Source organism: Anopheles maculipalpis, chromosome X (assembly GCF_943734695.1).
Source record: "Anopheles maculipalpis chromosome X, idAnoMacuDA_375_x, whole genome shotgun sequence".
Lineage (NCBI taxonomy): Eukaryota > Metazoa > Arthropoda > Insecta > Diptera > Culicidae > Anopheles > Anopheles maculipalpis.
In genome coordinates this window covers 10,560,869-10,587,426 of record NC_064870.1, presented here as the reverse complement: position 1 = coordinate 10,587,426, position 26,558 = coordinate 10,560,869, and the positions used below count along the sequence as shown (strand labels likewise).

Below are 26,558 nucleotides of genomic sequence, written 5' to 3'. Positions count from 1 at the left end.
ATTGCTCGTTTCCAATCGTACGCAAAAAGCGAAACGGTCGTCCCGCACATTCACCACGTCTGCACGGCTGGTAGGCACTCGGTGCAACGAATGGACCCGTAAAATCGCCTATTGCAGTTTAGCATGCAGGAAGCAACAGGATCGGGTTAATGTTTATGGGGAGTTATAAACACAACACTTGCGCTCTGGTTGCATGCATGTAGAGCGTACCCGTTTTCCAGTGTCACTAACCGGCTAGAGCGATGCTGTCGAACATGTTTGTTATGTGCAGTTTTATGTGCATATGAAGCAAAAATAACACGAAATAAGATTGTCATGGAAATATACAGCGTCAGAGAGCGATTTTACGACTACACAAATGTCTTCTTATCGATTACTTTAACGCGTACTGCCGGCGCCACTATCAAATTGAAGATTATAATTAAATGAGTAGCCCACTTTGGATATTCAGTAACTTGCTGCTGATATTCAGAAAGATTATCGTTTCATCAAAACCGCTTTTACAGCAATCGCATTCCTCGCCCAATTCGCAATGGTTTTACGGGTTGCGTGCCTTGGTACACATATATTCTCTCGGTGTGTTGATTGCCGATCTCACATATTCACGGTGCTTGTTGTCTGATAATGATAATCGGTCACACCGAATGACGTGTTCAAAGCCCCACCATTCCGATGAGTCCCCATCAATTCTTTAAGCAATTCATTAACCTCCGATGCACTTAAAACAAGAAATGGAAAATAATCAATAACATTCGACGGCTTACTGCTACTTACCGCGGTGGAACCTTTTTCTTGAGGTCGGCAGCAGCGGACGAAGCACCGAGCAGTTGCGAGGTACGTTCGGAGATGGAACTACCTCCGGTAAAGCTTCCACTGCCACCACCAGCGTCACTGGTTCGGTCCGGTGGTTTCGGATGCTTTGCGTCCAGGAACGTACTGCCACCACTGCTGCTGACGCCACTTGTGTGCTGTTGCTGATGCGGTGGCAGATCTCCGGCGACCAGATTCTCTACACTGCCACCGAACCGGGCACCGGTATTGATCAGCACATTCTCGTAGTTGGCCGTCTTTGGTGCGGACGGTACCGGTGTATCACTGCCGTGCGATGAATTATCACCACCGGTACCACCACCACCACCACCATTATTATTATTCTTGGACTCTTTCACCTCTATCACGGTAACGAAGTGGCTCGGGGAGGCGAGCAACGGTGCCGCTTCACTTTGGCTAGCACTGCGCGTCCGGTTGGTGGTAACACGACCAACTTCCGGTTCCGACTCGCCCGGTACATCGTGTGTCGCACCGTTTGCCGTCGGTTCCGGACCGTTCGCGCTGTTTGATTGCTGTCCGCCGGTTGACTGTTGGGCCGTATCGTTTGGCGTGTTGATCGATGTATTGGTGTTGTTGGTGCTGCTCGCTGCAACCAGCTCGCTGACGCATCGGCGGCTGTGCAGATTGGAGGTTAGCTCGTTGATGCACTGATTCAGTGGACTGTTGTTGTTGCGATTAGGCGGCAGATCACGTGAGCGCAGCTGGACACCCGGTTCGGTTGACTCGCCGCCTCCGGTAGCTTTACCGGGTGTGTTCGCATCTTCCGATGATGGTGCTGTTGGTGCGGCAGGCTGCTGATTACTGGCCGCGGCCTTTATGATTTGATTCTGTGAGGAAGAAGAGTGTAAACGGGTGTTTAAAAATACTTTGACGATTATAAGCCTCGAGGTAATAACAGCTACGGAAACGTTTAAGAGTTTATTAGAGATATTTGGAGATTCTCATTTTGGTGTTGGACTTCAACTTAAACTTTGCATCGCTAATACATTGCGAGATTTAGTTCCAATAGTTATTGCTGCAATCATGGGTGATTCTATCAACAGAATATGGACTTTCTCTAACAAAATGCTTTCCAATAAAGCATTCTACCTGCATCCCACCCAAAGTACTGTTCGCGACTATTCATTCAATGCTCTCTCTCTCTCTGTTCCACTTCAACTGCAAAAGGCACTTTTAGCCAGCCAGATATCGCCACCAAACACACACGCTGTTTGCTTATCTTATCGATTATCAAACACCTAAGACGGAGGGGTCCCCAAAGATGTTCCAACATCGCTACTTCGCGTGAACCACCTTCCCACACGAGCAAATAAATGCGTCATCTGATGTAACTGTGCAACGGGTCCTGGGCAGGTATCTGCAGGCTAAGAAAAATCACCTAAGAACCACCGAGAGAAACCACCCAATCCCAATACTTGAACGTGAAACAAGCTTTCTGAAGCTCATCCTCCCGGCATATTCGATTCCGTGTTCTTCGTTTCTCGTTCCCCGAGAGGTTTATTGCCCACGTTTTTTTTTACGACACAAATTCTCTTTCTTCTACCGAGAAAACGCGCAGTGCCGCTGTTTATGCCATTTTATGCACGGATGCTTTATTTTATTGCTTTACTCTCGGGCACTTTCGCGACGCACTCGTCCCCAACACAGAGCTGTGCTTCGAAAGGCACCGCCCGAATATGCAAAGGAATCATGCATCACAACAAGATCGTACTTCGTACCACTCACGACCCACTATGTTGGGTGTGGTTTTTTTTAGAGTTTCAAGCATCAAGAATTGACGCTTTTAGGACGAGCAAGAGCGAGAGCGATAGAAAACGATGTCTTAGCTTGCATAGGCACTAATGAACCTAATAAACCGATGACACCTTTCGTACCTTCTTCAATATTCATCCGTTCAGCGATGAAAAGAAAAATTGAACATTTTTATTAAACACTAAATCATTAAAAAGTACATTAGTTTCTGTTTCCTCTGACAGCTCCACAAGTGCAACAGCCGGGTACAGAAAAACTGAAGGAACCGGGGAAGCGGAATTGCGCAAATGTACAGTGTAAAGCCAGAGGTGACTTGCTTTGCCTACAGCTTCGCCACCGGCCCAGTACTACAACAACAATCGCCAATTTGCGTGACGATGCCGTGTTGTTGATAACTGGTGACTGATCAGCAGTAAAGATGTAAACTGCCCAGACCGAGACGATCTTTAACTCCTGGGGGTAATGTTTATTGTTGTAGGACTGCGATACTGTACAATAAAACTCGTGCTGGACGATCGTTCGTCGGTACGCTAGAGGTTTAATTGAACCCTGCTTGGAAGTCGGGCAAGAAAATCGATGCAACTCGGATTGTTCCGGTGCGTTCCCGAATGTCGGAAACTTTTCAATTTCTTCAAGTAGACTGCGAAAGTTTTGATGGGAGAAGTTATCCTATGCAGAGCGAGCGAGCGAAAACTGCAACAAAGCGCCAATGGACAGCAAAACAAGAACTGGATGACTCATCGCATGACACGCAGTATAGCTCTTGGCTTGTGCAAGTACAGGCTGCTTCGGGTTTGGTTCTATAGTCATGCTCCACTTCAGACATGAATTGTCGTTTAGCTAGTTAATTTTATTTTCTGTCTGTCGTACTAGAGTTTACGAGTGAAGAGTTGTGATAAAAGCAGCTCATGGACGCTGTTTGTAATATTGAAGTTTGCAAACAAAAGTTTGCTGACCACCAAATTTTATATCTGTCTGTTATACGTAACAGCAACGAGTATACTGACGCAGATATCTCTAAAACTACGTCAACTCTGGTGACGGTCTTGTAGTAGCAATCTTCATGGCAGAACTTGGGGATTCAAATCCCATCCGGACTTTTCCCCCGTAGTGAGGACTGACTGTACAACTACGTGGTATCAGCAAGTCCTACTAGACTTTCACTGACCGGCCATTCAATGATCTAGTAGGTCGTTAAGCCAATAAGAAAAACCTGAAGAAGAAGCCAATAAAAACAAGTCTAGTAAGCCATTGGATGGCTGGCGTATTCTAAGATATCTAAACCCTGCTAACCAAGACGCGTAATGTTTATAGAACCAGCATTAAGAATAGCAAGAATTAAACTTCAACTCATCAAAAAGAGCAGGAAATAAAACAACACGCAACTGAGCTCGTCTGTAGTTTTCCAGACAGGCGAAGACTCTCTTAACTATCGTCTCATCATAGGCCTGCTCCTCCTGCTCCAATGAAGCCATCTGTGCCGATGTAAATACTGCAGGAAATTACATCTAAAGATGGGAGCCACGCGTGCCCAGCCAGATACTCCAAACCCATCTACAGAAAAGAGGATCGATCACCAGGTGTAGACCGACTAGCCGAGCGAACAGAACAGAGACGAGGATTAACACACAACCACACAACAAACACTTACTACCGGCGCATGTCGGATCGGGAGGGATAAGTTCTCCCGTTTATCTTGCATTTCGTCATTCACCAATGTTCGTCTGCTCCGTCAGGCACGCGCCAATAACATCCAGAATCGAAATATATCTTGCTGTGGGTAATGACGTTGCGAGAGTAACTAGCACGTGAAGTTTCTAACCAATTATTGGCAAGATAGAAAGAAAAGGTCCACCGAAAGCGTCATATCGCCTCGAACCATGCAATGTCTATCTTCAGCACCCTACTTTCCCTTATGGCTTTATCAATCCTTCCGGTATGTGTATGTGACCCTTTACAGTTTTTTTTCTGTTTGTCTGGCACAAAAGTTATACCTTTTTTTTTTTTTTTGGTCGCGGATTGGCTAGCTCATCAACACACCACACAACGTACGCTTACCACTACTTACCCTTGAGCTCCAGATCTTTATCTTATCCGATACGGACACCTTTTGGTTCGATTTCATCGCTTTGCCGTTCACCACTACATCTGGAACGTATGTATACTATCCCACCGAAGGTGCACACACTTATTTGCCTGCTCGACTATTTCACCACCGATCGGATCGTTTTCGTCCTAATATCTTTTGTATAATAGCACTGTAAACTGTTCCAAATTTCGTCCTCCGAAGGGTTCAAAAAGCACTAACTGAAAACTTTTCGAAAATAAGACGTATGATAACTTGCTGGATGAAGTATTCTTGCGTCTGTTTAGGCTAGACAGGCAAAGAATCGTGTTGAAGGACAGGGCCTAGCTCTCCAAGTACTCTTTACTTGCAAAAAATCTACACACCGAGGTTAAGCTTAAGTTTGATGATCTGTAAATAACGAATTCTCGACAAAAACTGTCCACTCAGCGTGTCGTCTCCCGGTTGACTGCTTTACCACCGACGACCGTCACAGTGGCCAGCTGTAGCGATTGTTTTGCTATCGACACCAAACGTCAAACTGATGGTGACTGCTGTCACACTAGTCACACTGCTGCTCGTGCGAGATAAAGATTTTTCTAACCCCCCCCCCCCCCCTCCATCCCCCTACCTCCCATCTCCCCATACTCTTTGCTCTCGCTTCCTTCCTTCCCATGTGCGATAATAAAACGTTCAATGGCCGGTTCAGGCGTTTGCAGTGTGTGCGAGCACAAAACACAAACGAGCGTATGATAAGACCTGGGGACCGTTGGAGACCTATCGGTAGATGGGTGCGTTAACGATGCGATTGCAGCGCCACTGTACTTGGGTGCAATGTTTCACACGTACATATCTCACATTTTGCTCGCTCTACTAAACCCTTACCGCCGCTCCGCTATCCCATCGATCTCCATTCTTCCGTGCGTTTCGCCGGGTCAGGTCACAATGGCGTGGCCAGCGGGACAGCGAGAAATTGAAAATGATTATATAAAATCAGCCCGCATCGTGTGGGAGGTCCCATTTGTTGCAGTCCGTAAGTTTGGGCAAAGCGATACAGCTACTGCGCGAGGCGCGTTTCGCTAGCTTGATTATAAGTCTTTCAGGCAAATTATGCTGCTTCTGTCTCGAACGCAATCGTCGCAGAAATCCGCCCCAAATCAACTTGCTGAGTGCAATATACAGGCGTCAGCATGACTATTATCATCTTCGCAAACATGACACAAAACCCTCAACCACAGTCACTGTGGCACTGCATTCCAGATTCCAATACACTCCACCATCCCAAGTCTGAGAGCGAACGAACGAATCAAGTAGCTTCATCTCTTTTTACTGCGCCTCATTTCTGCTTCCCCCATATATCCGGGAACTTGCAATCAAAGCAGGGGACAGCAGACAGTTGGTCTGGCCCCAGACAGAAATAGAGTAACACCCGACAGTGTGGGTAAAAAAACGTTTTATTTATTTTTTTATTTAAAGTAAAAAAAGGACGCTGATTACAGCTGATCAGGAAATGGTCGTTCTGCCGAAGATGAACATGCAATGGGAACCGGATTGTGCGTGCACATTGTGTGTGTGTGTGTGTGTGTGTGTTTGTGGGGGGGGGGAGTGTCATATTGCTACAGTGAAATATTTCATATCCCCCTTTTCAGTTGACACAGATTTGTGCTGCAGTGCCAGCGCATCCTAGCACATTTCCGGCTGAATGCAAACTGCGAGGGGTTCTATAATTACGTATTGGAAAAGTGGGGCACTTTGATAGTCGAGAGATGTCTGAGTATGCAAAAAAAAAAACAACGCATCCTATAGCTTAGGATAGCGTCGTCTGATGTTGGATTGGACGAAGTGACTCACCATATCTGGAATGCTAAAAGAAACTGTACAAGTAGATGAATTTGATCTTCAATTGTAGGAAGCAGAAGAACTGTGGGAACTTTTCATTATCGCTCTTGACTTCCTATACATCCGTAGAGATGTCAGGACACAGTGAGTTGAACTTTGTCCAGCGCAGATGAATTCCTCTCGGATTCGGATCTGATGACTGGGGAGGCCTGGTGGTGTAGGCGGCGCCGATCTTTACATGGCAGAACCAGAGTTCAAATCACATCCGAACCGTTCCCCCGTAGTTAGGACTGACTATCCAACTACGTGGTATCGGCAGTCTAGTAAGGCATTTCATGACCGGCGTGGCCGGCGAAGACAATTAAGCCAAGGAGAGGGAGAGGAGAATTTTTTAGTGTCAAATCAAACGCTCCCCAAGAGTCGGTAATTAACACTATAACTGTCCAGACTCTAGATTTGGAGTACATCTGGGAATGATGAGTCACTCACAGATGTCACAAGAATAACAACAATAGCAGTAATCCCCGTAGATACTAGTTCGCATCAGACAGTCTCAACAGTCACTGGCAATCCCCACATATCGTCAACCAATGACACTACCTCAAATACTACTACGTACTTACAAGCATCCTCAATCGAAACAGTCACCACTCACACCTCTTAACTCTTTATTACCAAAAAGTTCGAGGACTTCGAACTAAAATCGACGAACTTCGCTTGGCGCTGGCGGAATCTGACTACAATGTACTACTACTTACTGAAACTTGATGAAGCTATCCCTAGCACACTCTTCGCCAACGATCTCTACAACGTGTTTCGATGTGACAGAAATCTCAACAACAGCATTCACACTCGTGGTGGTGCTGTGATGATCGCATGCACTTCGACACTGCCAGCTCAAACAGTGCCGCACAATTTTTCATCGCTTGAATTGCTTTGGATTGAAATTCAACTTTCCTGCACCACGGCTTACATCGGGATAATTTACATTCCCCCGGAAATAAAACGTCCAATGCCAGCCTCTGCACTTTTCTATGTGATTGTACGAGCTTCATCATTGACATGACATCCCCTGCAAATTATGTGCTTTTATTACTTTGGACCCGCAGTGTGGTCTCCGATCGATTGGTACCCTCCGCGGTCCCATCCAGTCAGTACGCAAATAATTTCACCGACGGTATGGCACTCAATGGACTTCAGCAGCTGTCAAACGTTAGAAACTCGCACAATCGGCAGTTGGATCTAACATTTGGAAATAGAAATGCATCGTCAGCCTGCAGTACACATTCATTACCGTCCTCCATGTCCCTGGGATTGGTTTTTGCCTCTACAACTGATGGGATATGTCTTTGCATGTCCTGCACCGTCCTACTCCGGGAATACTGAGGCTTCTAAAGCAATTCGAGCCACACACACACAACAAATCCGCTTATCAGCAACTCTATGAGCATCTTTTACTCCCCTGGTCCTGACGGCATTCCTACCTCTATACTTGTAAAAAATGTCACTTCTTCACACCTATCCTCTGTAAACTCTCCACAACCAGTCCAAAACCGTTGTTTTTAACTACCGTGGCGTTGCCAAGCTTTCAGCCTTTCAGCTACTGCCTGGAACTCTGTTAGCTTTAACGTCAAACATACCCATGCCACAACAGCATGGTTTCTTGCCCAACCGATCCACAACAACAAACCTTATTTCTTTCCTGTACTTTATATCCAAATCACTTGACTCAGGTTGCCAAATTGATACTGTTTACAGTGACTTCAAAGCGACATTTGACCGTTTACCTCACGACATTCTCCTAAGAAAATGGAAAAAAAAACTTGAACTCTCGGACTTATTTTTATTTGTCAAACCGCGCATATCAAGTCAAACTGGACAATACTTTTTCGTCATGCTTTATGTCTCACTCGGGCGTACCCCAAGGAAGTGTGTTAAGCTCATGTTTATTTGCGGTGTCTGTCAAAGCCGATTTGGCTTTGACCCGCGTCCAACTTGTGAAGGATCTGGTTGGTTGGACTGCAAACTTTCATTCGCTGATCACTTGAATGTAATCTTACCAAAAGCGAACAAGTGTCTTGCTTTGATTCGGCGCCTAGCATCTGAATGCTCTGATCCGGGTAGCTTAAAAGCAGTTTACCGTTCAATGGTTGGGTTGATACTAGAATATGCGACTATCATTTGGACCCCAACGACTGCCCTACGGATGGAAATGCCATGCCTTCCGCCTTATTTGACGCGTTGTCAACTACTAGGTCTGGAAGCTCATGCACAAAAGCCTCTTTCATTGCTTCTCTACTCCTTAATAATTGTGATGTTTCTCCACTCCTGTCCTCAATGTACCCGTCGCATCAATTGCGCCTACGCCCTCTCAGCTTGACATTCGTTGTTTCAACAATAGTTATGTTCTGTTCGATTTTAGCCTTTCCTTAACATCTTTCCGTTCACGCCTCCGTTTTCCAGCTTCCTCATACGTTTTTTCACCTTCACTATCTACCCCCAACAACTACGTTTAGTATTAAGAACTTACAATATTGTTAAACCAATGGTGGACAATTCTTAATGAGCAATTCTCAATAGCATTATGAGTAAGAGATCTCAAAGAGACTCAAAATTGAAAATAAATAGAAGAGTTCTTCACTTAACATAAATTATCTGAAGGGAACGGTCCGTATTTCTGGTCCAAATTGTATCCAACAGCCATTTATTGAAAATCTCCACCAAACCTTGGCATAATACGCTACAGATGGAACACGAAAACCCGGATTTCAGGTGGATCATGTCTTATTTATGCAATTGTGTCCAATCAATATGATCGAGTCGAGCAAGGGAGGGTGAACACCACGGACACCAATCACCACATTCGTTGCACCCTCTACCCGACATTGCGCGTGTTATACCTTCTTCCGATCACAAGGAGGAAAAAAAACGGTACATAACAAAACACAACGCACACCGAAGTTAGCGAACCCTGGGCTGCCGTATAATACCGTGGCGCCCGCGAAGTGAAACGCATCGAAAGCGTGAATAACGCACCAAAAACCGCCCGGGCCCCGGGCCGTAGCGTTAGCCGCAGTGTGAATTATTAAACAACCATTTCAAACCGAACACGAACAAACGAAAAATCTCAGCCCCGGTCTGCTGGCGAACGTCGTGTACATGCCGAAAAGAAAACCACGCTGCACACAGCCACAACGAGGAAATGGAGAAAACAAAAACGTAAACATGCAGCCACCCCAAGCAGCAGCAGCAGCAGCAGCAGAAAATGTGTGTGCGCGCGCGCGCTCCGTCCACTACACAAAGTCACTTGCGACAGATCGGGTAACGACGACGACGAACGCCACCACCGGACCGTAACACGGTTCAACTACAACTGTTGGGGGGGTGGCGAAACCTATGCGCATCTGACCTGCCCCGTATTACGCCATGTTGGCGTTAGGTATATTGGGGCTGCTCCCATACCACCACACCGTGTATCTGTATCGATTCGTGTGAGTAGCTGCACTGGATCAATTTTTGGGGCCCTCCAGAGAGTTTGTAACGCTCGGTAAGCTCTTACTTTGCGCATGTGTGCAGGGGTTGGAGAAAATGCAGCAGATGACTAATTAGTAAACTGCTGGCGTTTTTTTTTTCTTTTTCTACTGGCACGAAGATGCTGGCTGCAATGTACATCAGGCGCATTGCACGAGCGAGCAGACCGTTGTCTGGAAAGGTCTGGAGAGGTTAGGTTAGGTCGGTTTCAGCGCGGGTTTGCCTCTTCTGCAGTCATCGCAAGCGGGAACTAAAGAGCGCGAGCGTGATCGTAGTCGTAGATAAACTTCAACAGCAAATACTTTGCGAGCACTTTCTACCCTATCTGCAGAAACGTTGGAGATGCTCGTGCGTAGAATAGTAAATTTCCACCAGGTATCGGCTTCATCCACTTATCGCCACGATCACCACACTTTTGCTGATGCAGCAAAAGCCCTGGGCGGTTTACATTTCCGGTACGGTAGTAACAGCACCCGGCACAGACGGCACATGCACACCACCGAAAAGGAGTTCTAACTACGCGTGTTTATAACACCATTTTTGGAATGGCGAACGAAGGAGTAGCAAACACACCAGACGGTAAGACACTAGCGTGAAGCGCCTTTGCGGCAGGGCAAGAGACGATGTGAGGTGATCTTTACACGATCTGGAAAAAAGAGAGATCGGCCGTTTGTGTGTGGGTGTGACTGTTTGTGAATGTTTGCGTGACAAAGGGCGAGAGAGATAGAGAGAGAGAGAACCCTAAGCATACATCCACCACGATATCAGTTGCTCCAGGGTTGAAGATTCAATGCGTTTGATAATGTAAACGTCATTGGGGCAGGAATGTGTGCGTGAGTGGGATGTACGTTATCATCGATGCGCGTACGGCATGTTAGTAACAGATTAGATACAACTGCTCCACCCACCTGCTCGAGGAACAAGGGTTTGCTGTTCTCAGTAGTGGTGATGGAAAACAGTGCAGCCAAAGCAGTCGATTAAGCGCCCTAGACACGTAGTTCAAATCCCATCCGGACCGTTTTCTCGCAGTTGGGAACTGACTATCCAACTACGAGGTATATTAATAAGTCTCGCAAACCATTTAAAAGCCGGCGTGACCGTAGCAGGTCGTTAAGCTAGGACGAAGACGAATCGGAACAGGCAATTTAATATCTATCCGTAAAGACAAGCTAGTCAATCAAAGCTTAATGCCTTAAGATAACGTAAACAAGGCAATCAAAGGAAGCACTTCAAACCGTGACTGTTTACTTGAAAAGTTATAAATCTGAAAGATGTTTTTTTTACCACACCAAATAAATAAAACTGTGAGCGCTGTCAAACGAGAAGTACGTTCATAGTGTAGAGCAGGGGTCTCCAAACTACGGCCTGCGGCCTGCGAGCCCCCTCTCCCGTACGGCCCAACAAGGTTTCGATAGATTTTCCCTCAGCTGCGGCTATTCCACTCAATTTTCATCTAAATTTTAGGTAATAGCTCACTCACTAACATTGCGAAACATAATATCAAAAATTTGTACACAAATTTTGATCAAATAATGCCAAGAAAGCGACCAGTGAGAAGCATCGACATGATAAGATCGGTCTGGAAATTGATCGGAAGAAGCCCTGATGCCCAAGACCTACATATTATCAACCGAACGATGAGTGATTTAATACAGGGGTCTCCAAACTGCTAATCACATGCGGCACGCAAAACTTTTGATTTTGATTTTTAACGATGATTTTGTTAACAACAATAACAGTTTTCAGCATACACACACAGAGTCTCAGGGATCCCTTCCTGATCATTTGTCTCGTACTTTGTACAATACATAAAGAGTAATTTCAGTCCAGGAAAGTTTTCAACTGAAGTTGCTATCATCACTCACTTGCTTGAGGTAGTGAAACATATACGCTCTATTAGCATAAAATAAATAGTTATGTCAACTAGGTGTGGGTCATACTATTCACTTCGCCAAGCTGGTCACACACGGTCTGAATCATAGCCATTTTTGAAGCTTGTTGAAAGACAATGAATCAGATTATCCAGATATGCCTTATTACACAGCAGAGTACGATGGTTAAGTTGTGGAACACTTTTAACAAGAATGCTTGAAATAAGAAAGGGTGTTACGGAGTTTTAACAAACAAAGGGCAAACCAGAACCGTTGCTACGTGATGAAAACTGGCTATGAAAATTGACATTTGCATATTAAGACATTCAGTCTAAAACTCTGGTTATTTTTAGAACAGCTACAGATAGTAAACTTATCACATTTTCCAGAGTGTCAAAAATTTAAAGGACAATGCCAGTAGATTATGCATTTGATTTAATAACCAACCTGCAAAAGCAGTTCAGTGAAATGTTTTTCTGAAGTAGACGAAAAGGCTTTAGAAATTTGGATTTTTTCAAAATCCATTCGAAGCAGTGCTTTTAGATTGTCATAGTGAATTGCAGTTGTAGCTCAACGAAATTCAAGTGAATGATAACCTGAAAGATTAATTGAAAGAAGGACTAATTGATTTATACGAATTTTTGCCGAAAAAAGATTTTCCAAACATGAGGAATTTTGCATGTCAGTACATTTCACTCTACGGCACGACACATTTGTGCGAACAAGCCTTTACTCGTATAAAATACGTAAAGAATAATTTGAGATCCAACTTAACGGAACACATGGAATCTATACTGACGATAGGAACGTCATATTTGAAGCATAAAGAATAAATGTTTTGAGTATAATTTTGCATTAATTATTTTCTCAAACAACCACATCCGACACCACCCCCTCCCCCCTCCCTTCACCTTCCAAATTGAATAAAATATTATATTTGCAGATGATGGCCCTCAGCTGCGGCTATTCCAATCAAAGCGGCCCGCCATCTAAAAACTTTGGAGACCCCTGGTGTAGAGCATGGACCTGCGCATATAGAGTAGGTCTCGGGAATCGAAAAAAAACCCCCAACACAACTCCATCGAGTGCGATATGTTTATATTAGCTGTTGGACAGTTTTTAATTGCCAAGAGCTAGCGCACAGGCAACTCAGCAGATCACTGGTGCGGTAGAAAACTAGAAAATTTCCACCTACTCATCCGAGTTTCAGGTTACTCTTCTGATTAACGCGAGTGAATCACACGTCTTCATATCACAGCGTTCCGTACTCCAAACAGCGTAGAGTCACCAAATCTGCTCCGTTTCATTGGTGAGCGCTGGTGATATCATGGTGATCCCTGCTTGCCATCCATCTAATTGCCATCGATTGGACACAATTGCGCACACATGGTGCCATTTCTGGTAGGTGGCTAGCGATTCGCTTCCTGCATTCACTGCGCTGCTCTAGGTATTCTACGCCCGGTTTGCTGGCGGTAACGCTTACCAACAAAACTGACATCATCCACGGCCCGGTGCACAATTATGCATAAGCTCTCTTCCCCTTGCTGTGATGTATGGTAACGCACCTACCACATACAATCACTCTCACTCACGGATGGATACTGAGTTTGCTGTGCGCTGGGAGCAGGGAGAAACGGCGAACCAGCCACTACTAGGTGTCTTGGTGTGTGCGTGATAAACCCTCTCGTCTAATTGCTCCGCGTTGCAAATCAGCGCGCGCGGGACATGTCATAGATCCGGCATACCGTGTGACTTTTGGTGGTTTGTAACAGTTGCTGGCATGCTGGGGGTAAAGCAATATGTGTTCCATATGTGTTCCATAGGTTTGCTGAGAGAATCGTATCTAAAAATAAAGCTGCATTAATAAAACAATTATTCCTAGCGTCGTGCTAGCGTATTAAATTGAAGTCCAAGAATTTATGAACATATGTTGATGATTGGAGGTAGCAGAGACTTCATCCAGCAGGACCGAAGCTCCGGGGCGTTTCCCCGTAGTGTGGACTGACGATCCAACTACGTGGTATACAGCAAGTCTAGTAAGCCAATCGTTGGCCGGCGTGACTAAGTAGGTCGTAGAGCCAAGACGAGGAGACTTCATCCGCAGGATATCTTCAAGAGTTTGATCCTTGAGTAAGGTATGATATAAAGCATGTCAAACTCTGTTCAGCTGCATCGAAATGCATACGTTAAATTTGTTTTTCACACTGTTATCGGTCGTTACCTCAGCTGGCGATAAGACACACCGTGGACACGCTTGCTGGCAAGCAAAAATTACCATTAAAATTTAACTTCACGCATTACGTTACACGTTGTCCTTCCCTCGTGTACAGGATGCGAGTAATTTCGTGCGCTTTAGCGGTGTCAACGCTCCACACTGACAAACTGCCGTGTGAATGTCCAACATCCCTAACCGGAGCAAATGCACTGGTACACGCACCGACTGTATTCCGATAGTGCGAAAGGTGCGATAAGATAAGTTTTCAGCTTCACTGGCCTGAGTCCGTGTTCCGTCCTGGTAGTTGGGAAGCAAATTCGTCGCACACCGACACGAAAAACCTGTACATGGTTGAAAGCAGCAAACTTAGTTACGGTGGTATAGCGATAAGCCGCACAGACATCGGATCCCACGGGTCGAATGGGCGTGAGAGTGTACCACGGTGAATGTGCTCGCCACACGTGCAGGACGTAACGAAGGGTGGGCTAAGGATGAGTATGAAGCAGGTTGCGAAACCGGAGTCCAGAACGGTACGGCGAGTACGGCGAGAACACATCGAACTGCAAATCCGTATTTCCTACACGCTCAAGTTGTACGTGCGAGGAATATGTAAAATAAAATTTTTTAAACATTGGATGGTTGGAAACCTGGTCGAGAGCATTCTAAGAGCACCGCTGCCAGGAAACTGCGCGTTAAGAGAAACCCCATAACATAAAACATAACATTCTATAACTTCGTCTTTTGCTTATCGATATACTCTCTCTCTGAAGGAAACGAAAAAAAGCCTCGCGAACCGAATTGCTAACGTTTATCAGCGTCGCTAATCCTTCGACTGGGAGAATCGCGCACGAACAAAAAAAAAAACACTGACAAACCGAATAATAGGTAAGGGACCGCAGGAAGCGTACAATAAATCCCGGCTTCACTTAATAGGCTTTTTGGGGTGGGCTATAGACAAGCGCTTAAATCGATTAGCTGCTACGAGTCATCCTTCGGGGTGCTTTACCGCACTGGGCACTCCTTTCTGCTCGGAGGATTGGATGCAGATAGGGCACCACAAATCGATTGGAATCGTGTGTCAGCTGTTGCGAAAAACGGTCCCCTGTGCCGTTGTGCTAGAATGATTTCCAGTTTTTCCCGGTTGGAGAGGAATTTTAAATCGCCGCAAATGACAGAAAGCAAAGTCTAAGTCTAATATCTGGCCCACGGACGAGAGCTCTCTCTACCCTTTAACTCTAAACGAAAGTAACAAGCTATTCGATCCGCAGAACCCCACTTACCACTTCCTCCTCGACCGCTTCCTGCACCGCTTCACCTTTGCCGGGTGGGTCGCGCAGTTGATTGTTGCCACCCGCCAACAGATTCGCGGCCGATGCCGGCGAATTCGCTTCGAACAGCGTTGACGGATCACCGCCCGCTTCGCGATACTTTTCCACATCGCCGAGCAACCGCTCGAGGTACTCCACGTACAGTGTTTCCTGCTCGAGCTCCTTGGACAGTTCGGCGATCTTTTGCTTGTGTCGCTCGAGGCTCGCGCGCACATCCTGCTCCCAGGCGTCCGACAGCGAACTCTGTGGAAACCGCTGCACCCACATCCGTTGAAAATCGCTGAACACACTCATACTTCTAGTGTGGATGGGTTTATGGTTTTTTTTTTGGATACTATGCTTGGTCCTATATTACTATACTATGCTTGGTCCTTATTTGACTCTGAGATCACCTTAGTAGCTGCCTTCGAGTTTCGTTTGGTGAGCAGTGAGGCTTTTCACAATCTACATGAACTGTTTGAGCTTGTCGTTTTTGCTTACTGAGGGTTTCATTATTGTCTTAGTCTTTTTTGTTTTACGTCACATGGTACATTTGCTCTAGTGCTGAGATATCCACAAATAGCAACGATAAAAGAAAACGTCACTTTCCTGAGAACTTGCCGTTTGAGACTATGGTTTGCACTACCCTCCGATAGTGCGCCGTCTCCACAACTACGCGTCGTGACTTTGGTGAAGACTTTTTTTCGGCTGATTTGGGCATAAATTTACCCATTCGACATACAGAATAGGAACACAATCATTCGGTACTAAGGGCGTACTAGGTGGCATTCAGTGCTGGTCCTTGACAGTGACATCTTCCCATTCTCTCCTTCCCCGCAGCAAGGGGAGAGGAACTGGTACCGGTCCACTACCACGTGATGGATTCCGGTGGCGACGCGGCCGGCTCAAAATGGCGCCGTTTGAGCCCGGCGGCTACTGCTTCTGTTGTTGCTGCTGCTGCTGCTAAAACGCTGACCCCGGGTACAGTAGTCCATTGTCTGGAACGTGTAAGCAGAGAAGGAAAAATGCGTGCGTTAGAAAAGGATGGACTCGATTAGTGCATAGTTTGGTGTAAGTGCAAGGCGTGCAAATCGAGAGCGAATCGAAATAGTCGGACTCGGAATATCTATCCGCCTCCTACACACAACACAACCCAACAGCGCGACTAACGAGCTCCAGATGATGAGTTCTTTGGAGTACTGGTGTTTGTGGATGGTTACGGTGAAATTGAAGTGATTCGTTTCTCCCGATTTCTGCCGCTGACTGGCGTTCCTGCCTGCCAATCAGGGTCGTGTGTGTATTTCAGAGCGACGCAGTGCTTCCACATTTTGAATTCCTCAAAACCCGTGATATTGAAGATTTTCGCTGGGGGAGCCTGCTTCACAACTCTATCTTAAGCTACTCTACCAACTGTAACTGGAGACGCTGTTACTTACTGACTGCCCCCGAAATCAATTTCAAAACAAAGATCCGAAAGCAATCTAGTCCAGATTTAATCCAGAAACAAGTGTCATGCAAAGCTACTCTTTTGTCCCTTATACTATGCAAATGAGGCGGCCCAATGGTAATGTGACGACGGTGTCGGTTCCCCCGTAGAGAGGACTGACTATCCAACTACGCGGTATCAGCAAGTCCTGATGCCTCTACTACTCATCATAGAAGTTTAGGCGAGTTAAAAATACATTAAGGCTGCAACACGCGATTGAGCCTGTGATACTACTGTGTCCGGAAAAGTAAGGTGACATTGGATGTGAAATTTCGCGCTCCAAAAAGCACCCCTTGTTTTTATTTTTCGTTTGTCAATGTGTATGTTTTTGACCGTTCCCTGCCACGTTTCAGGTCACAGCATCAACCCGGTTAGGAGTAACAACTTGTTTTCGGAGCTGTGGGCCAAGTGTTTTTGTTCATATGATCATGTCCAAGTTTGCGGAACAGTTGCAGAAACATTGCGGATGTTACAAAAAGACTTCGGGGAAGAATTTTTGTCGAAGAAAAATGTGTAATGGCTTCAAGAATGGCTGGTGAAAAGGTCGAAGACAAGGACCGTCCGGGGAGACCATCTACCTCGACCGATGACACCCACTCTCGTCCAAATCAAGGATTTGGTGGTCAACAATCCATCCGGCGAAAGCGGCCGGATTTGTGGAAAAACAACAGCTGGTTTTTGACACCACGATAATGCGCCCTTCCCATACGGCCATCATTTTGAAGGAGTTTTTCGCAAACGACTGGCACCCATATTGTTCCGCAACCGGCCGTATTCGCCAGATTTGGCACCAGCTGACTTCCTGGCTGTTCAACGAGCAAAAATGACCGCTTCGGCGACACCGTTTTGACACTTATCGAGGAGATAGAAGCTTGTTAGAATGACCATGAGCAACGTCACATGTCACGTAAAGGTGAATGGAAAACTCTCAGGATCCTTTGCTACAACCAAAGGCCTGCGTCAGGGAGATGGGCTCGCCTGTCTCCTATTCAACTTGGCGCTAGAGAGGGCCAACCGTGACTCGGAGGTGGGGACTTCGGGAACCAGCTTCTATAAGTCAACCCAGATCCTGGCATACGCTGATGATAAAGACATCATTGGTCTGTGGCTCTCCCAGGTAGCAGTGGCCTACCAAAGGATCGAGCAGACGGCAGAAAATCTCTCGTTGCAGAATAACGAGGCAAAGACCTAATTGATGGTGGCACGCAAAATTTGAAGTCGTCCAAAACTTAACCTATCTCGGATCAAAAGCACTTAAAACAGCATAGAAACGGAGTTGCGCGCTAGGATGCTGGCTGCCAGCCGGCCATTCTACAACCTGAGGAAACATCTCACCTCAAAAAACCTGTCGCGATCGTCGAAGCTGGGACTGTATCGTACCTTTATAGACCCAGTACCTACAAACGCCTCTGAGACATGGACCCTGTCCTTAGCCGCGTTCGAGAGGAAGATGCTTAGAAGGATCGTAGGCCCTGTCTGTGTCACCGTCGTGCAGCGAATTAGGCTCGCCAGACTCCGATTGGCTGGCCATTTTATACGCATGGCACCGGACGACCCAGCTCAGAAAGTCCTTTTAGGCCGTCCACACGGACAGAGAAAGCGTGGCGTGGCCCAGATTGAGGTGGGAGAATAGCGTAGAATCATCCGCCATCAAGGCCGGGATAACGACATCAAGACCGCAAAGCGGTGACAGCGCCTGATAAGTAAGTAAGTAGTATTTCAAAAAATAAAAAGCTACCTTAACTCTCAACTATTGATATTGTTTTAATGCTCAAATTGCTGATCGAGCAGACAACGACGGCTGTTGAACAATCGCGTAACAACAACAAAACCCGAACCACCCGGAGACGTACTGATTTATCGCCATTGCACGTCTATAAAAAAAAAGTGCAGTAGGCGAAAAAGGCAGCTTGTGCGGACCGCCGATTTTACGATCCTGGGCAATCATAAAACGGCGCGCATCACGCTCTTCTACGGGCCCTCCGGGTAACCGAAGGTCGCAAGAACTCATGCGCGTACGGTGCAGCGCGCTCCAGCATCTAATTTATGAGCCCTATGCACCGTGAACTGTTGGTACGTGCGTGTGTGTGGCGTGGTCTGTTTGCGGAGAAGAATGCGTTTCATTCTTGCCCCGGACCGTAAGGCATCTGGGGAACAACAGATGAAGCGGACCGCACCCGGAAACCGTGGCGATCGGGCCGGGAAAAAGTGCACGACCCCAATGTACGCTGCAAGAGACGACGTTCGAGTGTACGTCGAGTTTAATGCCAGCAGTTCGAGTTAGACAAGAGCCGTAAAAGCACAATGAAAACCTTGGTTGAAACCTTCTTCGGCTAACGCGCGTGTGTGTGTGTGTGCGTGTACTTTTCTTTTAGAGAACCTATAGGTCGCATGAATAGACATTATTATATCTGCATAAGCAATTGGAAATATTGGAAACATTACGATTACCATATCTGGTCGTCTTCTTAGTGTCGTAAAATTGGAAAATTTACAATCTGTCTGTCTTGCACGCTTCAAACTGCAAAAATGATTTATGGAGATGCTTTGTTCTGCATCTCTAAGGCGACGCTAAGAACATGTAGTCGATGTCAGTGAACAGAGCCAATTTAAAGCGCTTTATATTATATACAGATTTTAAGACTGTTGAAATTGAAGTTGATGACCAGCCAGTCGAGTCACGGCTGTAGTTTTACGACATCCCATCCACGCCCTGGGCGATCTTTTGCAGCAGACGAGAAATCCATAAAATCCTGTCCCATCTCATCAAACTTCTTGAATGGCAAGCATCAGCACACCGCTCCCGGACCTCCTACGCATCGCGAGTATATTAAGAATTGACAGATACCGATGAATAATGTTTCATTTGAGTATTTGAGGGCCAGTATGGACGCTCTCGCATGCAAATAGACCGAATTGGTTACGCTTTCCCATTACTACCATTAGCAGGGCATATTCTAATCCAAATGCAAGGCACAAACGCTTCGGATAATATTTTCTTCCTGTCGGACGGCTAATTTCCGTGTACGTGCATTCGGAGATAAATAAGAGTGCATCCATCGCTATTCGCTTGGATGATGTTTTTTTTTTGCCTCCCCTCTCCCCCCCCCCCCTCACCCCCAAAAAGAAAACAACACAAAACACGCACACATCCGGAGTTCAATGGCAGTGTGGTGGCTGTGGAAGCTGGGATTGCAACTACTCCTGCCGGTAGCTGTGCAAACATTCAATCCTGCCAGTGCCGGTTTCGCCAACGCTTCCTCTTGTTGTTACCTTCACGTGCCGTTTAGTGCTTTTTTTTTCGCGTAAACAAAAACATGCCGGCGAAAAGCAAACTCGGTAGCAGATTTTCAAATCCTTCAGAATTCTCGCCAGAAACAACCGGCGGAAGAAACATCTTCGGAAGCTGCCACCACGGTGGGCGTCGAGACATTGCCCTCCCCTCGGTTACCTTTCGCATGGTCAGCGGGGGTGGTTAGAGTATGGGGCCGGGTGGCCCACCCTGTCCCCGGATGGGTAGTTTGAGCCAGCCATCGCACATGCGCGTGCTGGCAAGCGAACTCTGTCGGGCTCTGGGCAATGGCTGCAACAAGCGCACACACGCACACACCAAACACCCTACCCACCAACAGTCTCAACTTCCGGCCCGATACGGTGGGAAGAGGTTTTGTCATCGACCCGTGTGGCACGTCCCAAACCATGCCGTACCACCGGCGCATCCGTTGCATCTTGCGTCGGCGGTCTGGCGGCATCAACTGTCCGTCCGACTGTCTGGCCGTCGTCTGCAGCACCGGAGCACGATGCACCTGCAATCGATTATTTGAATTGCTGCTGAACCGGACGGGAAGAGGGTAATACTATTGGGCAGCGATGCTGACTGGGCGCAGGCATAGTTTTTGTTGCCTCTGTTCGAAGTCCATTTGCGTAGCATTTAAGAGCAGAAAGGATTAGTTTTCAAGTGGTATAAAACTGCGTATTTAAAATAAAACCCTTCTTTATTGATGTTTATTATGCTGCTCGATTAAATAGCCCGTCGCACGAAGGAAGCCTTCGTAAATGTGGAAAACTGTCAGCGCAATTAATTGAAGAAGTGTATCGGCTTTGCCCCTTTCCGCTAAGAGTGCTTAGGCCCGCATCTCATCCCGAAATCTGAGCGCCATCATAAGCCGGGATGTATATAATGGTGGATGTCTATAATGGTCGATAAAAACTAGTTGTAATTGATCAAATAAATACTAGTTTAGATCAGCCGGGATGGCCGACAGTAGCAGACAACCTAGCAACGTTGTCCCAGACATTGCATTGGTACGACATGTTGACAAAACTAAAATCGGCTAAAGTCTAGTCAAGTCTTAGTAAGTCATTTAATGGCCGGCATGACCGAGTAGATCTTTAACTTATGAAGACGAATTATCATGTCCAGTCTCGCTTCCTAGACTAGACATAACTAGACATATTTTCCAGACGAATGAAGCTGAGCTACACTCTCATATTCGCCTTCTGTGATATTGGCTCTGTCCAAAGCAGAGAAAATCCTCTCAATTTCTGTTAGGCTAGTTATCTGATCTAGATCTGATTCGCAGTATACACATTGAAATTACCGGTAATTCAAGTCAAAACCGAACAGATAAAAGTAACTCTCGTGACATCAATTTAATCGCCAATTAAAACGTTTTATTATTCAAGTCGGCGAAATGGACGTAAAAATTTTGTCATTGACAGAAGCATAAAAATATTATTTATGGAACATTTAATTATTAAATAGAAGATTTAATTGATCGCAAAAATAAGATGCGGCTAAAAAGGGCAAACGCCAACGTTGCAATCCGGTTTGGCCGGAGTATTAAAACCAACATAAATATTCTTTCCACAGCCGTAAAATGGAACTAAAAGCGTGAACAGCAAAAAAACAAAAAACAAATCTAAATAAAAATCACACATCACTTCTGCTCTTTCCATCCGATTGCCAGCAGTGTAGGTACAAGTTGGTGTGGCTTGGCTGTTCGAGACGTGGTGTTGTGTTCTTGTTCCCTCCCGCAACGATCCGCTCGAGCGCTGTGTTGCTTGGCTTTCATCTCCTACATCCGTGACGAGTCAAACGTCGCCCAGTTACGGACCACATGGATGGATTGTAACCTGGGATGAAGGGAAACCCTCTAAAAAAGAAAAGAAATAGAACATACACACCACGCGGATCGATCGAAGCACGGGCATGTTTTATCATGTGTTGGCAAACAACACTAAAAGCAACCGCGCGCACGTTCGCCGAGGAAAACTCTGAAAACAAAAACCGATGTGATGTTTCTCTCCTGCAACGAGAATTGGGCTAAAACTGCAATAATACCCTTTTCCAATGTTCGTGGTGTGGGACGAGCAGCAGCTGAACGTACAAACGTTACAACTCTTGCCACTAATCTGTGCAAAGACGCACTCGGTGTCTCACTGCACGGTGCACTCCTTCCAAATCGAGGAGCACTCCGTGTCAGCGATGTTCTTACGCGACTTTATGCCACAACGTGTCCCACTTGACGTGCACGGGACGATCTTCTTTCTTTCGTTTTACATCGCTTCAACTCTTGCACGACTTGGCACGGCTTGTGTGGGGCAACGTGTTCGGGATGACACTTTTAAGTGTATTGATAATGATATTGTGCAACCGGTTTCCAGCCATCCAGCCATCCACCGGTTGCTGTTGCTTCCTCTCGCAGCTCGGCTCGGCTCGGCTGGGCTGGGCTTAATTTCTTATTGATTTTGCTAACATTATGTAAGATTTGCACCATTAGCCACACCGTCATAGAACTGTGCTTTTACTTCGTACAGCTTTTACCACGCCGGTGGCCATATTTGCCCATCAGATCCTCGGGCATCATCTTCAGAGTGCTTCAATCTTTCATTACTTCTTTTCGATTTCTAACAAATCAAGTCCAGATTGCTGTTCGAACACTTTTTTCGATCAAAATATTGAATGCAACCCTTCCATTGCGTTCTGTAGGTCTATTTTTTCTACCTAAAATGATAATAAAAATGATGCTCTGGTAAGCTGTGGGAAGAGACTGAAAGAGGAGACAAATTGAGGCATGAATTCTTCATAGCTGCAGAAGTTCTGTTAGTACCGGACCACTACAATGCTCGAGAACTCTTGGCCGATCAATTCTGGATTCATTAGCCTGAAACTTCTGCTTCTAGGCTTGATGATCCAGCTTACTACGGGAGAACGGTCCGAAATGGGATTTGAACTCTTAGCCTGATTACGAGTAAGTAATAGAAAGTAGTAATTTACTTAAACGACAGACTTTGAAGTGGCATTTTTTCAGCACTTTCCAATCAGTTGATGCTGCTACGTTTGGATAAGGACTTTCGAACGAGAAAAAGAGGTCAGCTGGGAGTCCTTTCAGTCGACGATGACATCCAACATCGAAAAGATATTTTTCCGGCATGAACGTTCGCCTATTCTGTATGTATAGATGGATGCTCCTACCCTTTAATTCTACGACTCTACGATAACGCTATCAGATGTTGATGTTTCAGTTTTTCTCATTCGTTTTCGGAACTGGTGCTGGTTAGGATCGGCACCTCAGTAGTTTTCCAGAAATTGAAAAATTCAAAACGATTTTCCCCGGCTGTCAAGTTATAGCTCAGAATTTTCAACTTTTCCGATCAAATTGTCATAATACACCCAATTCTTCAACTATAGTTCCTCAACTATTGTGACCAGAACTGCTTCAAATCAATTGACAGTCTGAAGGGGGATCGCTGCGACATAAACATATTAACAAGTCAATTCAACAGCAAGAATTTCCAAGCTATTTCTAAGGACGCTATCGAGCATGGAGCAATCAACACAAATGAATCTGCAGTTCAAGACTACCGCAGCAGATGTGACTCACAAACTAGGAGTGCTTGCGGTGTCACATGTGACAAGTTGATACGCCGCATGAAGACCTGAAGGGCGGGAATTTACACCTGCCCAAAAGCGGCACCTCTCTATCAATTTGCCTTTTCTTGAGACTCGTCACTCGAGACCCATCCGTAGGTCTGGTGTGTTTGTGTTTTAACGTCGGTTTGGTAACCGCAGCACTGTGGTTTCCCGGGTGGGTTGCAATGTGTGCGCGCAAGTATTTCTTTAAAAGTTCTACCCTTTTTCCCTCCTTATGCTACAGCGTTCGTACGGCGGAAGGGCTTTTGTGCAACAACCCAACGGACGGCTTGGCAAGGTGGGGGATAGCAGATAGAGCGCGCGTGTGTGTGTGTCTCCATAGATACCGGAAAGATGGGTTCCGTGTCTTGACAGGATTTCACAGATGACAACACCGTTTACAGGTATGATTCAACTACTTCCGGTTCGACCAAAGGTAGAACTGTGCGTGCAGGTGTGTGCGTACCGGTGCTACACACCTTTACCTGCCGCAAGTGTTTTGCCGCCCGGTACCTGTAAAGCATAACAAAGCCAACATCGATCAAAAAAGCGCAACCTTTCAATTGCGTTGACAGTGGACGTTACGCAGAGGGGGCAGAAAAAAAGAGAGACAAAAAAAACATTCGTAAGACAATTAAAAGGTGCTTGTTCTCTGCTGGACACGCACTTTCGCCCACACATACACACTTACACATTATGGTACCGATTGTCCTTTTGCCTCTCCCAATGCGATTTAAAGCTAACGCAAGGGAGGTGCGTCTTTCTCCCACCCAACTCCCCAACTTAGCCACACTTAAATGGCACAGACAGCTAGAAAAAAGGGAAATTCAGCAAAACTTACCCTCTCGAAAATAGTTGCATTCGAGATGTTCGAGCCTCACCTCTCGACTGCAACCCACCCCCCACATACACCCGGGTTGGGGGTAGGGGAGGGAAGGATCGTATATGTGTGTTTGTGTGAGAGAGTGTCTGTGAATTGCCTTAAAGGCCAAACAGGCTGACTGTTGAAATGGTGTATTCTCGGTGCTATTATTGCTTGGTTGATTTGTTTGTAGCTTTTCGATGTTGCAAATGCTTCGGTTCGGATAATGGGGAACCTGCGTGCGAGGGTATCCAGGACACCCTAACTCCTTACGCCCGATTACCGATAAAAAAACAAAAAAAAAACCCGGATCGCGCACACACACTCACGCACTATCACACTAAATTCATTACACATACACACCCGTAACACTTAAGGGACGCCGTTACATATCGTACAAATTAAACTAAAACCACACAGCAACGCAAACAATTCGGAAACAAACAAACAACGAACTCGCGTCCCGTAAGCTCACATTTGTGGCACTTAGCTTCCCTTTTTTTTTTTGCCCGGGTGGAATTGCTGCAGAACTTTTCACTTTCACGCCCTCTCAATTTTTGTTATTCCGTGCATAGGAGGCACACAGCAAAAAAAAGCTCTTATGTGGCAGCCAACACACACGCACACGGTTCGCATTTATGCTATCGGGCGACTCACGTCCACTCGCTTCGGCGATTTCGGAACAACAGCATTCGTGTGAGCAAGCCGTCGAAGGCACGGCCAGCTGTCACTCGTGCTAAAGGGGCTGATTGCGTGTGCGCGAGCGGTTGTATCGACGATGGTACGTCAAATACGGGGCGGCCATTTTCGACACACGCTCGATTGCTGTCACCGTGTGATGTTTCGTAGCATTTGAATCTCTCTGCTTGTTTGTGGCAATGTTTTTTTTTTGTTAATTTATAGAGGCTTTGAGTCTCTGAGGAAACATTGGGTCTCTTTTTTGGGGCAACAAATGTGTGATTTTTTTTCTATAAAAATTTATTTTTATGGGAATTTATCCCAACATTTCAACCGAGCACACCCATGTGCCCTTACAAGGTTCGGAGGAAGAAATGTCTATCACGGTTGGCGCCTACACAAGCTACCTACACGGGGCAACGGAGAAAAAGCTGTAATCACAATTTAGAGGGCCATCGAACTCTTCAAGCCACACTGTGTGAGTTCGACTTCTGGTGCAAGTGCAACGCTTTAACTGTTTACATATTCTAGGCCTACCTCGAACCGATCCTTGGCGTGGCTCGAATCCACTCAACGTAAAATTACACGCTTTGCCTTGCAAAGCTGGGAGGGTAGCCTGGACTATTACACATCCAGGTGTCAGTTGCTCGGGTTGCCGCAGCTTGAAGAACGAATTCGACGGTCCAGACTTGCCTTCATTGTTGGACTCCTCAACGGTTCCTTCGATTGTTAGAAGTTGTGCGTTAAATTTTCTGTTGAATTTGTTATTTATAGAGGCTTGGAATTAATTGATTTAAATTTAAAGCATTGTAAAATTCATGTCACCGACAAAACCGAGAGGGCTATCAGTCCGTCGGTTTAGGAAGAAGTCGTAAAGTGCGAAGAATTACCCCGTGAGGGAGAAGAGCTCCAGGATGTCGAAAAACAACCTCATGAAGACAAGGAATTACTTCCTGAGAATATATAGTAACATTACTAAAGTAGAAGAACGTGTTCAGATTCATCAAATTATTGAAGTGTGGCCTCCCGTCTCGAACTCACTACCCAATACCATAAAAAGATATTTTTTAATTTTTAATTGAATTTACAAATAGATCAAAAAATAAAACATGCAGCTTCTACTGTCGTTTTGCCCCAACTGTCACTGCCAGGAGCTGTCAAGAAATGGTGCGCAATGTGCAAAAAGCAGCATCAGCTCGTTCATT

General features: G+C 45.9%; 4 protein-coding genes across 5 annotated transcripts in view; all 4 read right to left on the bottom strand.

The window, feature by feature from the left end:
- LOC126564963 (active breakpoint cluster region-related protein) overlaps positions 1-15,727 on the bottom strand; it is a 28,619-nt gene extending 12,892 nt beyond the window's left edge. Inside the window, exons 1-2 of the mRNA XM_050222131.1 lie at positions 15,385-15,727; positions 775-1,658 (exon numbers count right to left, since the gene is read on the bottom strand). Of these exons, the coding sequence (XP_050078088.1) occupies positions 775-1,658; positions 15,385-15,726 (1,226 nt within the window). The 5' untranslated portion in view covers position 15,727. The remainder of the gene's footprint in view (positions 1-774; positions 1,659-15,384) is intronic.
- Positions 1-26,558, bottom strand: part of LOC126556789 (alpha-1B adrenergic receptor-like) — a 462,834-nt gene that overhangs the window by 310,365 nt on the left and 125,911 nt on the right. The window lies entirely within an intron of this gene.
- LOC126563000 (rho GTPase-activating protein 190) overlaps positions 1-26,558 on the bottom strand; it is a 149,379-nt gene that overhangs the window by 25,367 nt on the left and 97,454 nt on the right. The gene's annotated exons all lie outside the window — the stretch shown is intronic.
- LOC126561477 (cytochrome c oxidase subunit 6A, mitochondrial) overlaps positions 1-26,558 on the bottom strand; it is a 382,637-nt gene that overhangs the window by 331,089 nt on the left and 24,990 nt on the right. The gene's annotated exons all lie outside the window — the stretch shown is intronic.